General features: G+C 37.3%; 2 protein-coding genes across 10 annotated transcripts; one reads left to right on the forward strand and one right to left on the reverse strand.

Moving 5' to 3' along the window:
• On the forward strand, positions 2230 to 3635 carry LOC18783261 (F-box/kelch-repeat protein At3g23880). The gene has a single exon (XM_007216048.2). It carries the CDS (start codon positions 2321 to 2323, stop codon positions 3470 to 3472), a length of 1152 nt encoding a protein of 383 aa, XP_007216110.1. The 5' UTR covers positions 2230 to 2320; the 3' UTR covers positions 3473 to 3635.
• Positions 3610 to 8339, reverse strand: LOC18782757. 9 transcript variants are annotated; one of them, XM_020559662.1, is made up of 6 exons: positions 8126 to 8339; positions 7282 to 7796; positions 6906 to 7205; positions 5678 to 5859; positions 4828 to 4947; positions 3610 to 4015 (listed from the first exon to the last, which is right to left on the reverse strand). In XM_020559662.1, exons 2-3 carry the CDS (start codon positions 7751 to 7753, stop codon positions 7201 to 7203), a joined length of 477 nt encoding a protein of 158 aa, XP_020415251.1. In that variant the 5' UTR covers positions 7754 to 7796; positions 8126 to 8339; the 3' UTR covers positions 3610 to 4015; positions 4828 to 4947; positions 5678 to 5859; positions 6906 to 7200. The 9 variants fall into 9 exon arrangements, with proteins under 9 accessions (XP_020415251.1, XP_020415250.1, XP_020415249.1 ...); XM_020559661.1 differs by having other exon boundaries at positions 3610 to 4029; XM_020559660.1 differs by having other exon boundaries at positions 4813 to 4947.

The following is a 16723-nucleotide window of genomic DNA, read 5'->3' on the forward strand; positions in this document are numbered from 1 at the left end:
GGACGAATGTGGTACAATCGTCTCAGTAAGTATTTACTGAAGGAAGGATACACAAATGATCATATTTGCCCATGTGTGCTTATTAAGAAATCAGAGTCTGGATTTGCGATAGTGGCAGTATATGTCGATGACATGAATCTAATTGGAACTTCTGAAGAGCTTCAAAAGACTGCTGATTATCTCAAACGTGAGTTTGAGATGAAAGACCTTGGAAAGACAAAATATTATCTTGGCTTGCAGATTGAGCACAGTGCTAATGGAATTTCGGTGCATCAATCAACTTATATTGAAAAAGTATTGAAACGGTTTGGCATGGATAAAGCCCATCCACTTAGCACTCTAATGGTCATTCGGTCGCTTGACACTAAGAAAGACCCATATCGTCTAAAAGGGGATGATGAAATGGTCCTTGGTCCAGAAGTACCATATCTTAGTGCAATAGGTGCTTTATTGTACCTAGCACAATGTACCAGACCAGACATATCATTTTCAGTAAATCTGTTAGCAAGGTACAGTTCTGCTCCAACAAGGCGACATTGGACCGGCATCAAACATGTTCTACGATACCTTCGTGGGACAACAGACATGGGCTTATTCTATTCCAGTGAATCGACCAACGCCTAGAGTATTGTTGGGTATGCTGATGCAGGATATCTCTCTGATCCACATCAAGGACGATCACAGACTGGGTATGTATTTACATGTGGAGGAACTGCAATCTCATGGTGCTCAATGAAACAAACACTAGTGGCCACATCTTCCAATCACTCAGAAATACTTGCCCTCCATGAAGCCAGTCGTGAATGCGTTTGGTTAAGGTCGGTGATCCATCACATCCGAAGCACATGTGCCCTACCCTCAGCAACAGACACTCTAACAATCTTGAATGAGAACAATGCAGCTTGTATTGCTCAGATCACAGGAGGGTATATCAAGGGTGACAGGACTAAGCACATATCACCAAAGTTTTTCTACACACATGAGCTCCAGAAGAGTCAAGAAATCAAAGTCAGACAAATCCGCTCAAGCGATAACCTGGCAGACCTCTTCACCAAATCATTGCCGAAATGTACATTCCAAAAGTTAGTGCATGGCATCGGATTACGACAACTCTACAAGCAATCAAGTTGGAGCATGCAAAATCAGGGGGAGCATTCAAGAGTCCTCTAACACAGGACATATGCTCATTGTACTCTTTTTCCTTCGACTTGGGTTTTTCCCACCGGGTTTTTCCTAGCAAGGTTTTAACGAAGCAACATGAGCGCATTACCCTTATGTCCCAAATAAAGTTGTACTCTTTTTCTTTCGCTTAGGTTTTTTCCCACTAGGTTTTTCCAAGCAAGATATTAATGAGGCAACCAATCTAGGGACATGTGGTCTTCAAGGGGGAGTGTTATAAAGAAGTGAAGCCCACATAGATAAAGCTAGAGGGTATTAGTCAAAAGATGGAGATAAAGCTAGAAGGTATTAGTCAAAAGATGGAATAATGATGTTGGGGAGAAATCATTATGTCTCCCTTAAAAGCCATTTGCTTTGCCTATAAATAGGCATTATATTTGCTTGTAAACACACACGAATGAGAGAAGAGAATAGAGTGAGAGTCAGAGAGAAGAGAAAGAGTGAAGTTTATCTAAGGAGAAATTCTGTCAGTGTAAACACCACAAAGAGAAATATAATTCGACTCTCAATATTACAGTGGTACTTCTCATACTCCGATTACTCTAGTTTTATAACACTTTCCTAATTCTTTACTATATCTAATTCCTTGTAAAACATTCATATGTAAACTCCTATATATACCTCCTTATGGAGAAGAATAAAGAACAACCCAAAATATTCAAACCATATTCATATTTTAGCATAATCAAGTGTTCAGATTTTAACTATTTTTTATTTAAAAAAATCCCCTAAATGCAGAGGCTCTGTTCCAAGTTACCATCCCTAATTCTATCGATTGATCCCTAATTCTATCATAGTTGCTATGAGTTTGGACAAAGGAAATTTCCAACTTCAGAGTAGACACCTTTTTCACTCATATAAAGTTGCACCCATTGGTCGTTAAACAATCTTGGTCTTGGGGTCTTTTATTTTTTATTTTTCATCAAAAGCTTGACTTTGAACATGAGCAAGCCGAGTTTGAACTGGCTACTATTTTGGTCCACAAATCTTGGCCGGCATGAAAATGATGCCCTGACCAATCCTTTTACCTCTTCAATGACTTAAATTAATTTCTCTCACAAGCTTGACTTTGAAGAGTTTAATACTACTTCTCTAGGATTTTCAGGCACCTCAGATTCTCAAGCACAAAGATAGAATAAAGATGTCAGAGTACCTTCCTCCAGAAATCATAACCCAAATTCTTCTTAGGCTACCCATCAAATCTCTTCTTCAGTGCACCTCTATCTGCAAATCTTGGAACTCCCTAATTAAACACACTAGATTCATCAACAACCACCTTAACCTCAATTTAGACAAAACAAGCAATTCCCCTTTGCTCCTTCTCAGGCACTGCCCCAAGGACCCCACTAGAGAGCTCTATTCTCTACACTTAGACAATGGTTCATTCCAAGAACACTCAAAGCCAGAGCTTCCAGTTCAGAGCCTCAATGAGTGTTTCCGAATCGTGGGTTCGTGCAACGGATTGATTCTCCTCTCGGATGATTACTTCACAGATTACAACATGTTTGTTCTATGGAACCCCTCCATTAGAAAGTTCATCACGCTTGCTAAGCCTCATGTCCCAAAATCTCCCCATCATTCTGTTTATGGCTTTGGCTTTGATTCTAAGAAAAATGATTACAAGGTAGTAAGACTGGTGTATCTCCGCCAAAATGAAGGCCAAGCTTGCCCGAAAATCGAGCTTTATTCGCTAAACTCAGGGTCTTGGAAAAGCATTACATCAGCTGCTCCCAGTTATCAGATTGCTCAAAACTTTCGGGCTCAAGTTTTTGTCAATGGGGCTGTCCATTGGGTTGCGTCTTGTAAGAAAGGAAATTGTTTTCGCAATGTGGTTTTGTCCTTTGATATGAGTAATGAGACTTTCCAGGAGATTGAGCTGCCAGAAGACTTAGCTTGTGAGTTGCCAACTAAGTACATGCCCATTTCGGCTGCCGGCAAGTCCATTTGTGTAAAGCACTTTGATCAAAATAGACATACTATGTGGGTTATGAGAGAGTATGGGGTCGTGGAATCTTGGGAAAAGCAAGTCTCTGTTGATGTACATGTCACTCCCAATTTCACTCCCAAATTCAGAGTACTGCAGGTTTTGGGGTGTAGGAAAAATAATGGTGAGTTTCTATTAGAAAGGTATGACCATGGAAGAAAGATTGGAGAGTTAGTCTCTCATGATCCCAAGAAGAACACAAATGAGTTTCTTGGAGTTCACACAGATCCAGGGTATTCATGTATTGTATATTACACGGAAAGCCTAGTTTTGCTAGATAAGATGAGCAGATCCATGCAGATTTCATGAAGGAGGAAGAAGAGGAGGAGCCAAAAAATGTAGCAGCTTTGTTTTCATGTTCATTATATCTTGATATAATACTGTATGCTTGCTTATTGGATTATGTGTGTTTGTCTCTTGATGATGAGAGCGTTCTACAAACAAAATAGAAGAAGTTCCTTTTTCTGTTGGATTTGGTTATAGTTTGGATGTAAGATGATGATCTTGGACTCAAAAGTTTCTGGTTAATACATTTAATTCGGTTGCCTAATAAATAAAATGAATTTGGAATGATAGGAGACAAAATTAACTCAAATCACCACCATAACCCCTAAAACTCAAGTGCTAATTTGACATTCTTGCTCAATCCAGCCCTTGCCCCTCCTTCCACCAGCAACATCCCCAACAACACAATAACAATCATCCAATGAATCACTAGGCAAGCTCGGGAACTCCACTTTCCTTTCGAAGAAGCTCTAACCTCAATATTTTCAAAAGTCCAAGTACCAAACTCTTGGAGGGTTCATATATCTTTGGATGATACCAGTCAAAGAATGTGCAAACTTGTCTTTTCTACACGGCGAAAACTAAAATAAGAAAAAAAAAAAATTACAGGTAAACTTTGGTAAACAAAAAGGCTGATACACTAATGCAATTCTCCCAAGTTATCTTCAGTTCACGATGTCATCAAAAAAACATTTATTTCCACATCGGACCTTGGGTGCATCCATTTCTATTCTCAAATTTGTAAACAAGGTATTATGGTTAAATCAAGAATTCTATAGTGAGGGTCTTATATATGGCCCTTAGGTGAGGCCCTATCTCTTAATTATTTGATCAAATTGGTTAGCCTGATCCAACGATTAAGAGATAGAACCTCACCTAAGAGCTATATATAAGGCCCTCACTATAAAATGACTCTTGGTTGAATAGTCGTGGCGGGCCAACAAGAGGCCCTCTAATTGTTTTGTCCAACATCATCGGCAAACACATGCGAGTGCCACGTAGGCAGATAACACATGCCCCGACAATCTTCTTAAATGTAATATTTTTATGTATGAGTTTGTAAATGTCTAACAAAAAGTGTGATCAGGCATTAATTGTTTGGCTTCTGTACATGAAACTGTAAAGCTTCCCAATTGGAATATTAATACCAATATAATTAACATGATCTAGTACTGATCGATTGATCATTAATCATGGGTTTTGTATGTTATTATTTCTATTTCTGTTTTCGTTATTATTGTAGTAAGTTACTGAGTATATTTATGTTCTCATGAATTTGTGGGAGCAACTGGTTTAACTTTTACATTTAATTAATGCGTAATTCATAATTACGATTAATTAGGGGAAGGGGAGTGATCACCTACATCTCATCCCTGTACCTGTAGACTGACAATTGACACTGCATTGAGGACCTATTTGATGTTGATACCAGACCCTATTTCCTGCCACCAAAGAAGAAAAGAGCTCCTGTCTCTCCCAGCAGCTTGCAATCTTGTCACCTGTATCAACATTCATGCAGTTGCGACATTTCAAGGTATAATCCTAATTCATGAAAAAATCAGATGTTCCCTGCAATTTTTGTTTTCCTATTTACCAACATATACTTCTTCAGAGAATTGATGTAAGCGCCACAATGAGAAATTCTTTTGTTGAGATTCGACAGAGTCAAACAAACCAGCAAATAAACAAACAGTGATGCATGCAATATGGTTTCATAAAATTCAGGGCAGAAAAGTGCAACACATTCTGTCATTGCAGTATCTCACTTAGTGGTCTTTATCTCTATGATAAGTACTGTGTCACATTCTATACGGAGCCTAACTAGAAAATAGAGTGGTTAGATGATATGGCCTTTTAATTGCCTTCATAGATATGACCTCCTCTTTTGTTTCTTATTTAATCTCTTAGATCTGATTTTTTTTTTTTGAAAATACAGTGGTAAGTTCATATTGTCTATACAGCCCTCAATGACATATTTTTGAAAATACAGTGGTAAGTTCATATTGTCTATACAGCCCTCAATGACATACGTAAAGTCTAAAAACTAGTGCAAGCAATCTAAATCACCCTAGATGGGAAATGGTAGAACAAATTTCCCGAAAGGTTATTTATTCACTTCCGAACACTTTCTCACAAGCTATTTGATGATGAGTGACAGTTGGAGAGGAGAAGGAATGATGGTTTAGAGTGGATGAGAAGAGAAAAAAGAGAGTAGGTAAGGGTACTTACAAGCCATTAACAAAATGGTTTTTTGACTCTACAGGCCTCTTCAAGTTCACGTTGCTTTCTATACGACATCGACACCACCTCTGAGGTTATTTCCTTCTTCACTTCCTTTGGAAAGCAACTGAGAATTTGTTCTTCCTCCAAAGACAGAGCTCTAGTCTCCCAGCAGCTTGTATTCTGCACACCTGTATTAACAATTGTGATGTTTAAAGTAAAGGCAACATATATCAGTTGTTCCACACAATTTAAATTATTTAACAAAAAATTCTGATGATGAGCTTACAGTCACAGAAACAACAAATACAATATGCTTTCAGGGGAAAGAGAGGAAAAAAAAAAAAAAAAAAAAAAAAAAAAGGTGCCATGACTAAAGAGAGTTTAGTCTTTTGTCATGGCACCCTATTTTTTTTCAAATTCAGAGCTAAAATCCAAAAAGACAAAAACAAGAAACAGTTTACATTTTATTTCAGAGCAGAGTATTTCTTGTTACTTTAGGCACCATTAAAACAGTAACTTCTATTCAGAAAGTCTCAAAACAATATGCTTGATTATTCTGAAATTACCATCATATTCATCATGTCAGACAAATTGAATTTGTTAGCATTTGACAATGTGAAACATCAAACGCAGACCCAAAACATGAAACAAAAGAAAAGGTTTAGCATTTGAATTCAAAGAAGAGTGTTCTTTTTTATTTTAGGCACTAATGCAACATAAGTAACTTCTATTCGTATAGTAACCATGTTTAGTCCTATTTAGTGTATTAACAAGTTAGTGCCTGTTCATTCAGAATGTATCAAACAATATACATCATTAACTGAATAAAATATCGAAATAAAATATTTCAATTATCATTTACATATTAAAGATTTTAATAAAATTTCCCCAACAGAAAGGTTTTACACAAGCAAGACGGCTTATGATGGCAGTTGAAAAATTATCTAAATTGTTTCTGCATCGAAAGATATTAACATGAAAGTGAAAGCAACTAAAACTACTAAAATATTAACATGTATCCTATAAATGAAGGCATTACTACTAGAATGAAACATCAGAAATCCCCCATTTTCAAAGCTTTTCATCGGTTGATACAAGCCATAAGGCCACTCCTCATGACAATCTGGATCAATCGAAAATATTTTCGTCCAAGATTTTTCTTCACCACAATCTTTCATTACCCACACATACACAGGATACATAAAAGCAACTTCACATACACAAAGGCAGTCACCTAAAACTCCCATGCCAACCCGATGCTCTCTTTGCAGTTCAAAAGGAGGTGGCTGAGCTGACTGAAAACTCCCCAGTGTCCATGTAAAAAGAATCTATATAAGGCGATGAAAGCCAATGGCAAAACCAATAAAGCGCTCCTTTCAGATAGGTGGTGAATTCTACTTTATTTTTTAAGAAGGGAGCAAAACCTAAACATTCCCATGAGCCTGTCCCTAGTGTGTATACCTCGGCTGCCTTAAAGGGATCCAGTGCTCCTTGCTCAGAGATTCTTATCACCTTGTACTGGTTAATCTTCAGACTGAAACCAAATCCACAATCAATAGATCCCTTTACATAGTCAAGCTTAAAAACTTCAGGAAGGTGTATAAACTCACCGGTTATTGGGTTGCACACAACAGGGTCATTGATGAATGGTTTAGACAAGCAAAGCAATCCGTTACACGAATTCACCACCTCATACTTGTGACCAGCTGGACATACCTTAATGCAAAGCTTCTTTTTAGTTCCAGATTTCCTATTGGCATCATTGTGGGTATTGAGTACTTCCTCAGCATTGCGCAATGGTTTGGCAAGATTCATGTGGAACTGATGCCCATTGCACTCATTAAAAAGAAAGTCAGAGGCATCATAACACGTACAGTTGCTGTGCTCGAAATCAAAATCAGAGCTATCTTCGGGCTCGACCAGATAAAGGGTTCTTGACACACGAGTTGGATTAGAGGGCCGGACCAAAGGGTAGGACTCTGCTTGTGCAAAGTGCAGCTTAGCAAATTCATGGTCCGAAATTAGATCTTGCCAAGTCTTGCATAAACATTTGCAAATGAGAATGCTCCCAGTTGGTAGCATTATCTGCTGGCTTTCTTTTCCTGTTCATTGCAATTCTATGGGTCTGAGAAATGGACAAAAAAAGAATGGATGAAAAGGAAACCATCGGTATTTATAGAACCCCGAAATCATATTGTTTCAGAATACCACATCTTACTATTTAAATCGGACTGATAGAAGCCTATGACTTTAATTTTTTCTTAAGCATAATTACTGCTAAAGAAACAATGATATGCAGAGCGATATAATATATGACCCAACGAAAAATGAGAATTTCAGTGTATCAAATGATCAAAACGAAGAACTAAATTACAATTGCGAAGATAGATACAGAGACAAAGTTTAACATCATAAAACAGCGAAAGAGGACTTGGAAGTGAGTGAGAGAATTACCTGCAGAACTGTAGCCCTACTTCAACTTTCAGAGTGACAGGGGCGAACGCACAGAGGGACAAATGGACTCAGACGACCTTATGGAAGCCGGGAAAAGTAGTGGTGAAACTCCGGTCACACCAAGTGCTCGACGAAATGCCCAGCAGAGGAGCAAGAAGCCAGCGCGCAACGCCTGCCTTGCTCAGCTCACGCGAGAGCTATTTTTTTTTTTTAAACCGCCTGGCCAAAACGACGCGGTTTGGTTCAGGCGTGTTAATTTTTTCTTTCTAAACCTCACTTCAAAACGACGTCGTTTTGAAGCCAGGTTTAGAAAGGAAAAAAAAATGGCCAACAGCAGCTTATCTTTCTCTCCCGATTCCAGCAGCCCTTAGAGCAACTCCACCCGTTTGCCCTTAGCCATGGCAAGGGGGAGCTAGGGCAACCACTATTCACTTGAATAGTGGTTGCCCTTACAAATAGTATTTTGTGTTTTCATCCATTGTCATGGCGAAGGGCAATTACTATTCATTTTTTTGTTTTTTTCACAACTTTTTTAATGAAAATAATTAATATGGATAATATTTTCAGATAAAATTTCCGGGTTCCTACGTGTCAAGACTATTCATAATCGGATAAAATTTTCGGATAAGATTTTTGGATTCAAATTTCGGATGAATTTCAAAATTCAAATTTCAGATAAATTTGGGTTCAAATTTCGGATGAATTTCAAAATTCAAAATTCATATAAATTTGGGTTCAAATTTCGGATGAATTTCAAATTTCAGATAAGATTTTCATCCAATCAAATCAAGCCACGTGGCATGTCTATCTTGCCAAAATTTTCTATAAAACCAGAGGCTCAGCTCATACCTCTCACACCACATCTTTCTATGTTTTCATTTCTCAGAGTTTAGATTTCATACTTCATTCATTCTCAATGGAAGAATTTAGGAGATGCTTGGAGAGGCAAGAGCGAGAAACAAATGAGAGAAACCGTAGAGCAGATGAAATCAATGAGTTGCAGAGACAAGTCGATGAGCAAGTTCTCATAGCAGTGGAAATGCAATAAATATTTAAAATATATTGGATATGCAAGTAACAAAAAAAATAATAATGAAAATGCAATTAACCTTACAAATAAATTAGAAGTGCAAGAAAATTAAGAAACAAGTGGAAATGCAAGAAATATTAACAACATATTGAAAATGCAATAAATATTAACAAAATATTGAAAATGCAAGAAATATGAACAAAATATTTAAATTGCCAGAAATATTAACAAAATATTGATAATGCAAGAAATATGAACAAAATATTTAAAATGCAAGAAATATTAACAAAATATTGAAAATGCAAGCAATATTAACAAAATATATATATTAGGAGATTAAACTTAATAAAACAAAAATTATAAAATACTTACCTCGTTAGTACGATTTTCCCCGCTTCTAAAGTTGTCCATCGCTTTTTCTAGGGCAGCTCTCCATTTTCCCAACTCTTTATTCAGAATTTTCCACCTACTGGATAATGCCATCTCCGTACGAGTAGACCCCGGAATTTTTTCACAAAATTCGGCATGAATTTTTTTCCACATATGAAAAAATTTCATCTCATTGCCGGACACGGGACAATGACAAATTTGGAGCCAAGCCTCACACAAGGAAACATCTTCCATGGTGCTCCAAGCCCCTCCAGTTTCGATAGAAGAAACCATAAAAATATGAAATCAAAATACTAGATGAAAAAGAGGAAAATGTTGAGTAAATAGTGAATAATAGTAGAAGTATAATGAAATGTATGAGGATTGGTGTTGAAAGTGAAGGGTATTTATAGGTATTTATAGAAAAAAAATATCAGAATTTTTTAGAATTTTTTTAAAAAATTTACGATTTTTTTTCATATTTTTATTGCCCAAAAAGGCCTCAGCCGTAGGATGGATTCGGAGATGCTGATCGGAGGGCTGGGGAGGCGACACGTGGCTTATTCTCGTTGGAGCTGGCGTCGCACTGACGTCAGCGCACGCTGGTTCAAATTTTTTTACCGTTGGCGCGTGCATTGCACACGCCAAAGGTAAAAAAAATTGAAAACGCGCTAGCTGACGTCAGCGTGACGCGAGGGCTGACGTCAACGACCGCGGGCTCTAATATTGCTCTAATATTGCCTCTATAGTGCACCTATATTGACCTAATATTGCTCTTATATCGTATGTCAATGGCATGTGCTCTAATAAGTCTCCACTTCGTTGAAAGTTATCCTGAATTCAAATATGATGGACACGACAATTGTTATCCATCCTTATATTACCATGAATTGATTTGGACCTTTCAAATGATAGTTGGAGTTGCACATGGATTCATATTCAGAAGGAAAGTAATTCTCTCCCTCAATGAATTGTCGTTCAAAAGAAGGCAGCTATCAAATTTTGGGTACAAAAATGCAACATGCACGGTAAATTAATTGGGCACAAACCACATATTACAAAACCAGGATGATTTTTGGCATGCTTCAAAAGAGAAGGGCCAAATACAACAGAAAAGAAAATCCATTCAAGCTTGTACAATAGAATGCACAATAACCCTTTTACATGTCCTTCCAACACCAGTGTTTTGCCTACTTTAGAGTCGCAGGAGGAGAGCATATTGCCATTGCGCAATTCGAGGGGGCAGTCAATTTGGAATGGTGGCATAAACATGTTTACTTCACGGATCACCTATAGGACAGAGCTTCCTTCTTCCCTTGTCGTCTGTAGGGTTCAACTTCACACTTTTTATATACATGTATGAGAACTTGTGGCTATTTATTTATGGCCTTCTAACACTTGTTCTGCCATTCCAAAGTGGGTTGGAGACTTTTTGAGTTGAATGACTGGAAAGACTTCAGATGACAGAAACTAGAGAGTTTGAAGAAAAAGGGTTACCAAGAGCAGCAGTCATGCCCACAAAATAAACTAAACATGCTATAAGCTCCACAGTAATATTTACTTCATCTCCATAATCAGAATATTGGGGAAAAAATACCACGGAGAAATATGTGAAATGAAAAACAACTTGGCAGTTACTGTGAGATTGTGTACATAAAACTTGGAACAACCAAACCAATTAAAGCTAAGCCATCTCATACGTATACCTACATCAAATAACAGTGTATGGTCATCTTGTTTAGAATACTGCAATCAACACTTGATTGAGACCGACCTGCAAAAACAACTGGGTTAAGTACAGATGAAGCCATTTATGAAGGGCAGTTCCAGAATTAGGACCTATGTTAATTTGTAACTGCCACCGAATCAGTTCATAGTGCCAAATGCATCTACCGGGCACACAGATATGACCAGCCAAAAGAAAAAAAAGCAAAGTAAAAAAGATAAAAGAGGCATGCCATAAATGGGAACCTCAGCAGAAATCATCAGATATGCATACAAGCAGATTGAGTAACATCTCACTAAGTAAAGGTCATGTTGGTAATCGCATGTTGTGTTTGCACACAGACATTTGGTTTTTGCAAACACAAGATGCAATTGCATGATGTGTGTGTTGTGTTTGCACACAGACATTTGGTTTTTGCAAACACAAGATGCAATTGCATGATGTGTGTGTTGTGTTTGCACACAGACATTTGGTTTTTGCGAACACAACATGCAATTACATATTGTGTGTGTTGTGTTTGCACACAGACATTTGGTTTTTGCACACACAATATGTAACATTAGTTTTACCCTTTTATTCTTATTTTCTTCGTTCAAACATGGTGGTGAGACAAGCTCCAAACCATCCCATCATATAAAGCAAAACTCATACAATATTTTAGATGCAAAAGTTATATATTTTATATAAATGCATCATCCGCATGGCTTGAAATTACAAATTCACGTTCACATATTACTTTCCACAAGCGCACAGACTAACAATAATAATAATCAACTAAGCAGCTGCGACATTCATCCTATTACGTCCATATTGATAATGTCAGAAGTTTCATCGATAAGCCTCATCAAACTAGAAGTTTTTTAATTTGAATTATGAATTCAGAACTAAAAGCTCATGATATGCAGAAAATGACATACATTGTCCACAATCGACTTTTCGATATATTTATGCTCTAGCAATTTATCGTCCAAATTCTGGACTCTCTGTGTCAGGTGCTTCTTTGTGTTCTGTCTAGCATAAGAATGTTTAATATTGTGATTTCAATTGTTTATACAAATTCTATAAGTAATATTGATGAGTGCTGTAAATCTATTTGATGTTGGGAACAAACATGGTCCCATTAACAGAAACTCAAACAAAACAGGAATTTTTTTTTATTTTTTTGGCATAGACAGCCGAAAAGAAACTTACAGCAATAGCCTCTGTCACGCTCTCCAGACGTTTATGCAATTTTGAAACAGCAGCATTCATACTACGCTTTGTCACATACACAAGATCTGAGAATTTTAGACCCTAACCATTTGTGAAGAGCAAATATTAGATTTGCTTAAAGAAGACAACAACTCACAGAACCAATGGATGAAATAATATGAACATAAATATATCATCTGGATACCTTCCACCACATGTAACCATAACCCAATGCCCCCAAGGTAGCTGTTGGCATTATTAGTGATGTCAAACCTATTAAAAAAATCAAAGAAAAAATATAACCAAGTATAAAATGTTTCTATTGCATTATGAAATACATACGTGTAAGGAATTAATCGTTTTACAACTTAACCAAAAAGTCAGGGCAGGAGCATGCATTCATTGAGTGGTTATAAGCAAGAGGAAAAAGCACAAAGCATGCTAAGAATTCATTTGAACACAGAAGAGAAAGTAAGCTACCTTGCAATTTGGCTATCATTCCCCTTCAGGACGGCTCTCTGTAGTGACGAGTCTAGTTGCCGGACCACAGCTGCCAGTCGGCGCACCTAAAATAAAGTAACACAGAAAAATTGATATCCATTACAAAAAACAAAAATTGAACACGAGAAAGCATCCTTCGACACTAAATTTATAGCAGTTTTTCCAATACCTGTGATGCGATCGCATAAAAGTCACCTTCTGATTGTTCTCCGGTTCCATTGAACAAAGGCTGCAAACAAATCCGAAATAAATAAACTATCTAACTGATCAAAACCCTAGTTTACCAAATGCATTACAAAATTAAAAACTCATACAAAAATAACACCAAATACAAATGTTCTGCGAGTTCCACTAGCAAAGCAGAGTACAAATCATGAAAATGGTACCTGAAGTTCACTGATCAATTCAGATAATTGACCATTCTTACGCAGGATGGTGCTAGCATACCCTGTAGAAAGAGAACAATCACTCAGATCGAATGCAGCTAAATACACAAGGAAACTAATCCAGTATGCAAGATAAAAGAGGAGTGATTGGTACCTACTCCAGCGAAGATCAGCAAACACAGTATGAGGTTCCAAATTCAAATAACAACATAATGCTAAGCAGAAAAGTAGAATTGCTGCCGAAATTATTTAAAACGAACTAAGTCAAAACTAAATGGAGAAATGTTAACAAAGTTGTATGCTTCAGTAAGTCCAGTAACAGATTCCCAAAACCACAGAGACAAAATGTGAACAATGGCTACAAAAGCATCCATAAAGAGCAACTATGTTTATATATGGAGGTGTACAAAATAGTTAACCTTCAAAATCGAAACAGTGTGTGTGCCATGTAAGGCAATTAGCCACTGCTTCTAGACTGTACAATATTACACCTCACAATAATAACTAAACCAACTAGCTCTAGCAAAAAGGCAGGATGACCATATAAAGTACCCCCAGCAAAGCATCTACGTCTGCATCTTCATATCAAGGAGTTCCTGACATAAGTAATGAGCAAAGTGAATTCCCAAGTCATAAGTCCAGAGTGAGGTGAATTCACGGACATTAAGACATTTACCTCATAAATATGTCTCCCCCCTTAAACCCTCAATTGCAAGCTTCAGTCGGTAATATTTGATCTTCAAAGGGTCAAATTTATCTACCGAAATCCCAGCACTGAGATACTCCATGAATTTGACGGTCATGATTCCGCAAGACGTACTGTGAGGCCAATAAGTTGGGAAATTAGAACTGCAATTATGTAAAATTTGGATAAACTGCACTAAATTCACAAAGCTTGCCCATCTCGTCGTTTTGGCACATCTGCAATGCTGCAAACTGAGAATGGCATAAACGTCGACATCTTCAGCCCCTTTTGCTTAACCTCTTCAACCTCAGAATCTTCATAAAAGTGCATATCGTACAGCACTCGTGCCAGCGTATCGCTAATAGGGTGCAGAAGTGTAACCAGCTTCGAACATTTGGTAAAAGCAACATAGGAGTCATACACAGTTGCAGTATGTCTGATGAAATCAATTTCGATTGCAACCCAGTGAGACCCTTTAAGATTATATAGAAAATAGACCTTCCGGACTTTTGTCCAAGCTTGGCCATACCCGTGTTGCCAAATACCGCGCACAAAGTCATGTATATTCTTCAGCTTGCTGGGTGGAAGGTCAACGGTGTTTGAAGCATCTGCCTTCTTCAATCCACGTTTCTTGGCAGTCGGTTTGAACAGCTCTAGAAATTGCTGCATAAATTGAAATGAAGGCATATTAGAAAATCACAACCGAAAGCAAATGAAGCAGTGAATGTAACATGGTAACATGTTTACCTGCAAGCAACAATCTGTCGTTGTCCAGTCAGTTCCAAATACCAACAGATGAGAGAGTTGCCTTTTCCGGATAAGAAAGGTTGCCATGTCCAGGTGCTGAAAGTTGACACATATAATATCAACACAATTTCATACAACTGTACACTTAAAAAAGGTGAGAAAACAATTGAATTATCGCAATAAAGTAGAGCTTTGTGTATTCTTACCCTTGAGCTAATCCATTCCGTTTCATCGATAAGTCTGTAGAAAAAATCAGCGCCCACTGAAAATAATTCCAGCTGCACCTCCGCACTACAAAAGGCAAACTTGCAACGGTTACTTTTGTAGTCATCTCATAATTCTGACTTTGTTGATGACAAAAATACACATGTATATTAAAGCAAACTCTACATTTTCTCATTAGTCTATGACTACATACTAGAATAGGATGAAGATTGGATTTCAAAGGTAAAGAATCCTAACCTGATATCGTTTTTCCAGGCAGTGCAAAACTCTATTACTGCCTTCACATCTTCAATGGGCACGGATTTTGATGGATCAAAACATGGCGGGGTTGCAGTCGGGAAAGAATTGATTGACTTCAAGGTATAATGTAATGGAACATCCTATGAATTAGTGGCAACCACAATAATAACTCCACTATGGCCCTCCTTTCAAATGTAAGAAAATGAATGAAATTGGCACCATCCCTTCAGTTTTTTCTTAACAAAATAAGAGGTTTGTATGTATTCTCTGCTTTATCGATATCAAAGATAAATTAATAAATAAACCATCAAAACTGTATAAAATGTTTGTTAGACATGTACAATTACAAAATTATAAGTTCTCCTCAGAAACAAAGTTCTCTACGTATCCATACACAAACAAGAAAAGCAAAAGCTTATAGCAAAATCAATGTCCCCATTTCTCTAAACCACACCTGCTGGTGGTAGGTTCCCATCTTCACTCATTTCCCGCTTTCTTTTAAGCAGACAATGATCAAGCACAAAAGAGTAAACTTTTAAATAACTCATATTACACCACACATAGTTTTAAAGAAAACTTATCCATATCCAATATGCAACCCCTAAAGTTAGTAAACAAAGTTATAAAAAAAAATATGTCAAATTAACAAGCATTATTCTCAAACAAAAAGTATGATATGGTTGGGAGTTTACAAGTTCAAAATGATATACACAAGTTAATTGTCTTAGACTTTAGATATCATCTTCAACAAAGAAAATAGATACCGATTAGACTTGTAAGAAGGTTAAATGCAATGGTCATAAAGACCCATAGTAAGCCACCAAATACCAATCAATAACTGCTACAAAAACCATAATAAAACCATAATAAACTAAAAATACAACAACACTAAAATGCCAACACAACATCACTACATTAGCAATACAGTAGCAACAAAACAACAATACGACATCAATAGCAACAGCAAAACAACAGCAGTGCAAGCATCAGTCCACAAAGAACAAACCCATTCACTGTTTCAAACAAGGAATCATCATACTAAGATCATTTCAGAGAAACCCCAAAACCAATTTCAGTGAAACCCCTAAACCAATTTCAGAGAAACCCCTAAACAATTTCAGAGAAACCCCTAAACCTTCAACCAATTTCGAACAAATCCCTGAACCAATTTCATAGAAATGCATAAACCCTAAACCAACTTCAGAGAAACCCTAAACTGTAAGAAAATGACGATGAACAGTACTTGTTCAAGGTGAACGATGGAGTTGAGCTTCGATGAACAGATTTCGCTCGGAGAGGAAGAGAGAAGAGAGAGTCAGAGCTGAGCGACGAGAGATTGAGGGCTGAGCGACGAGAGAGTGAGAGCTGATCGACAAGAGATGAGAGAGTGAGAGCAAAGCGACGACAGAGTGAAGAGAAATTGAGAGACGGAGCCAAGAGAAAGAGCTGAGAGAGAACTTCAGCAAAACTGATAGAGAACTTCAGAAAAAGTGATATG

Source organism: Prunus persica, chromosome G3 (assembly GCF_000346465.2).
Source record: "Prunus persica cultivar Lovell chromosome G3, Prunus_persica_NCBIv2, whole genome shotgun sequence".
In the NCBI taxonomy this organism is placed as follows: Eukaryota; Viridiplantae; Streptophyta; class Magnoliopsida; order Rosales; family Rosaceae; genus Prunus; species Prunus persica.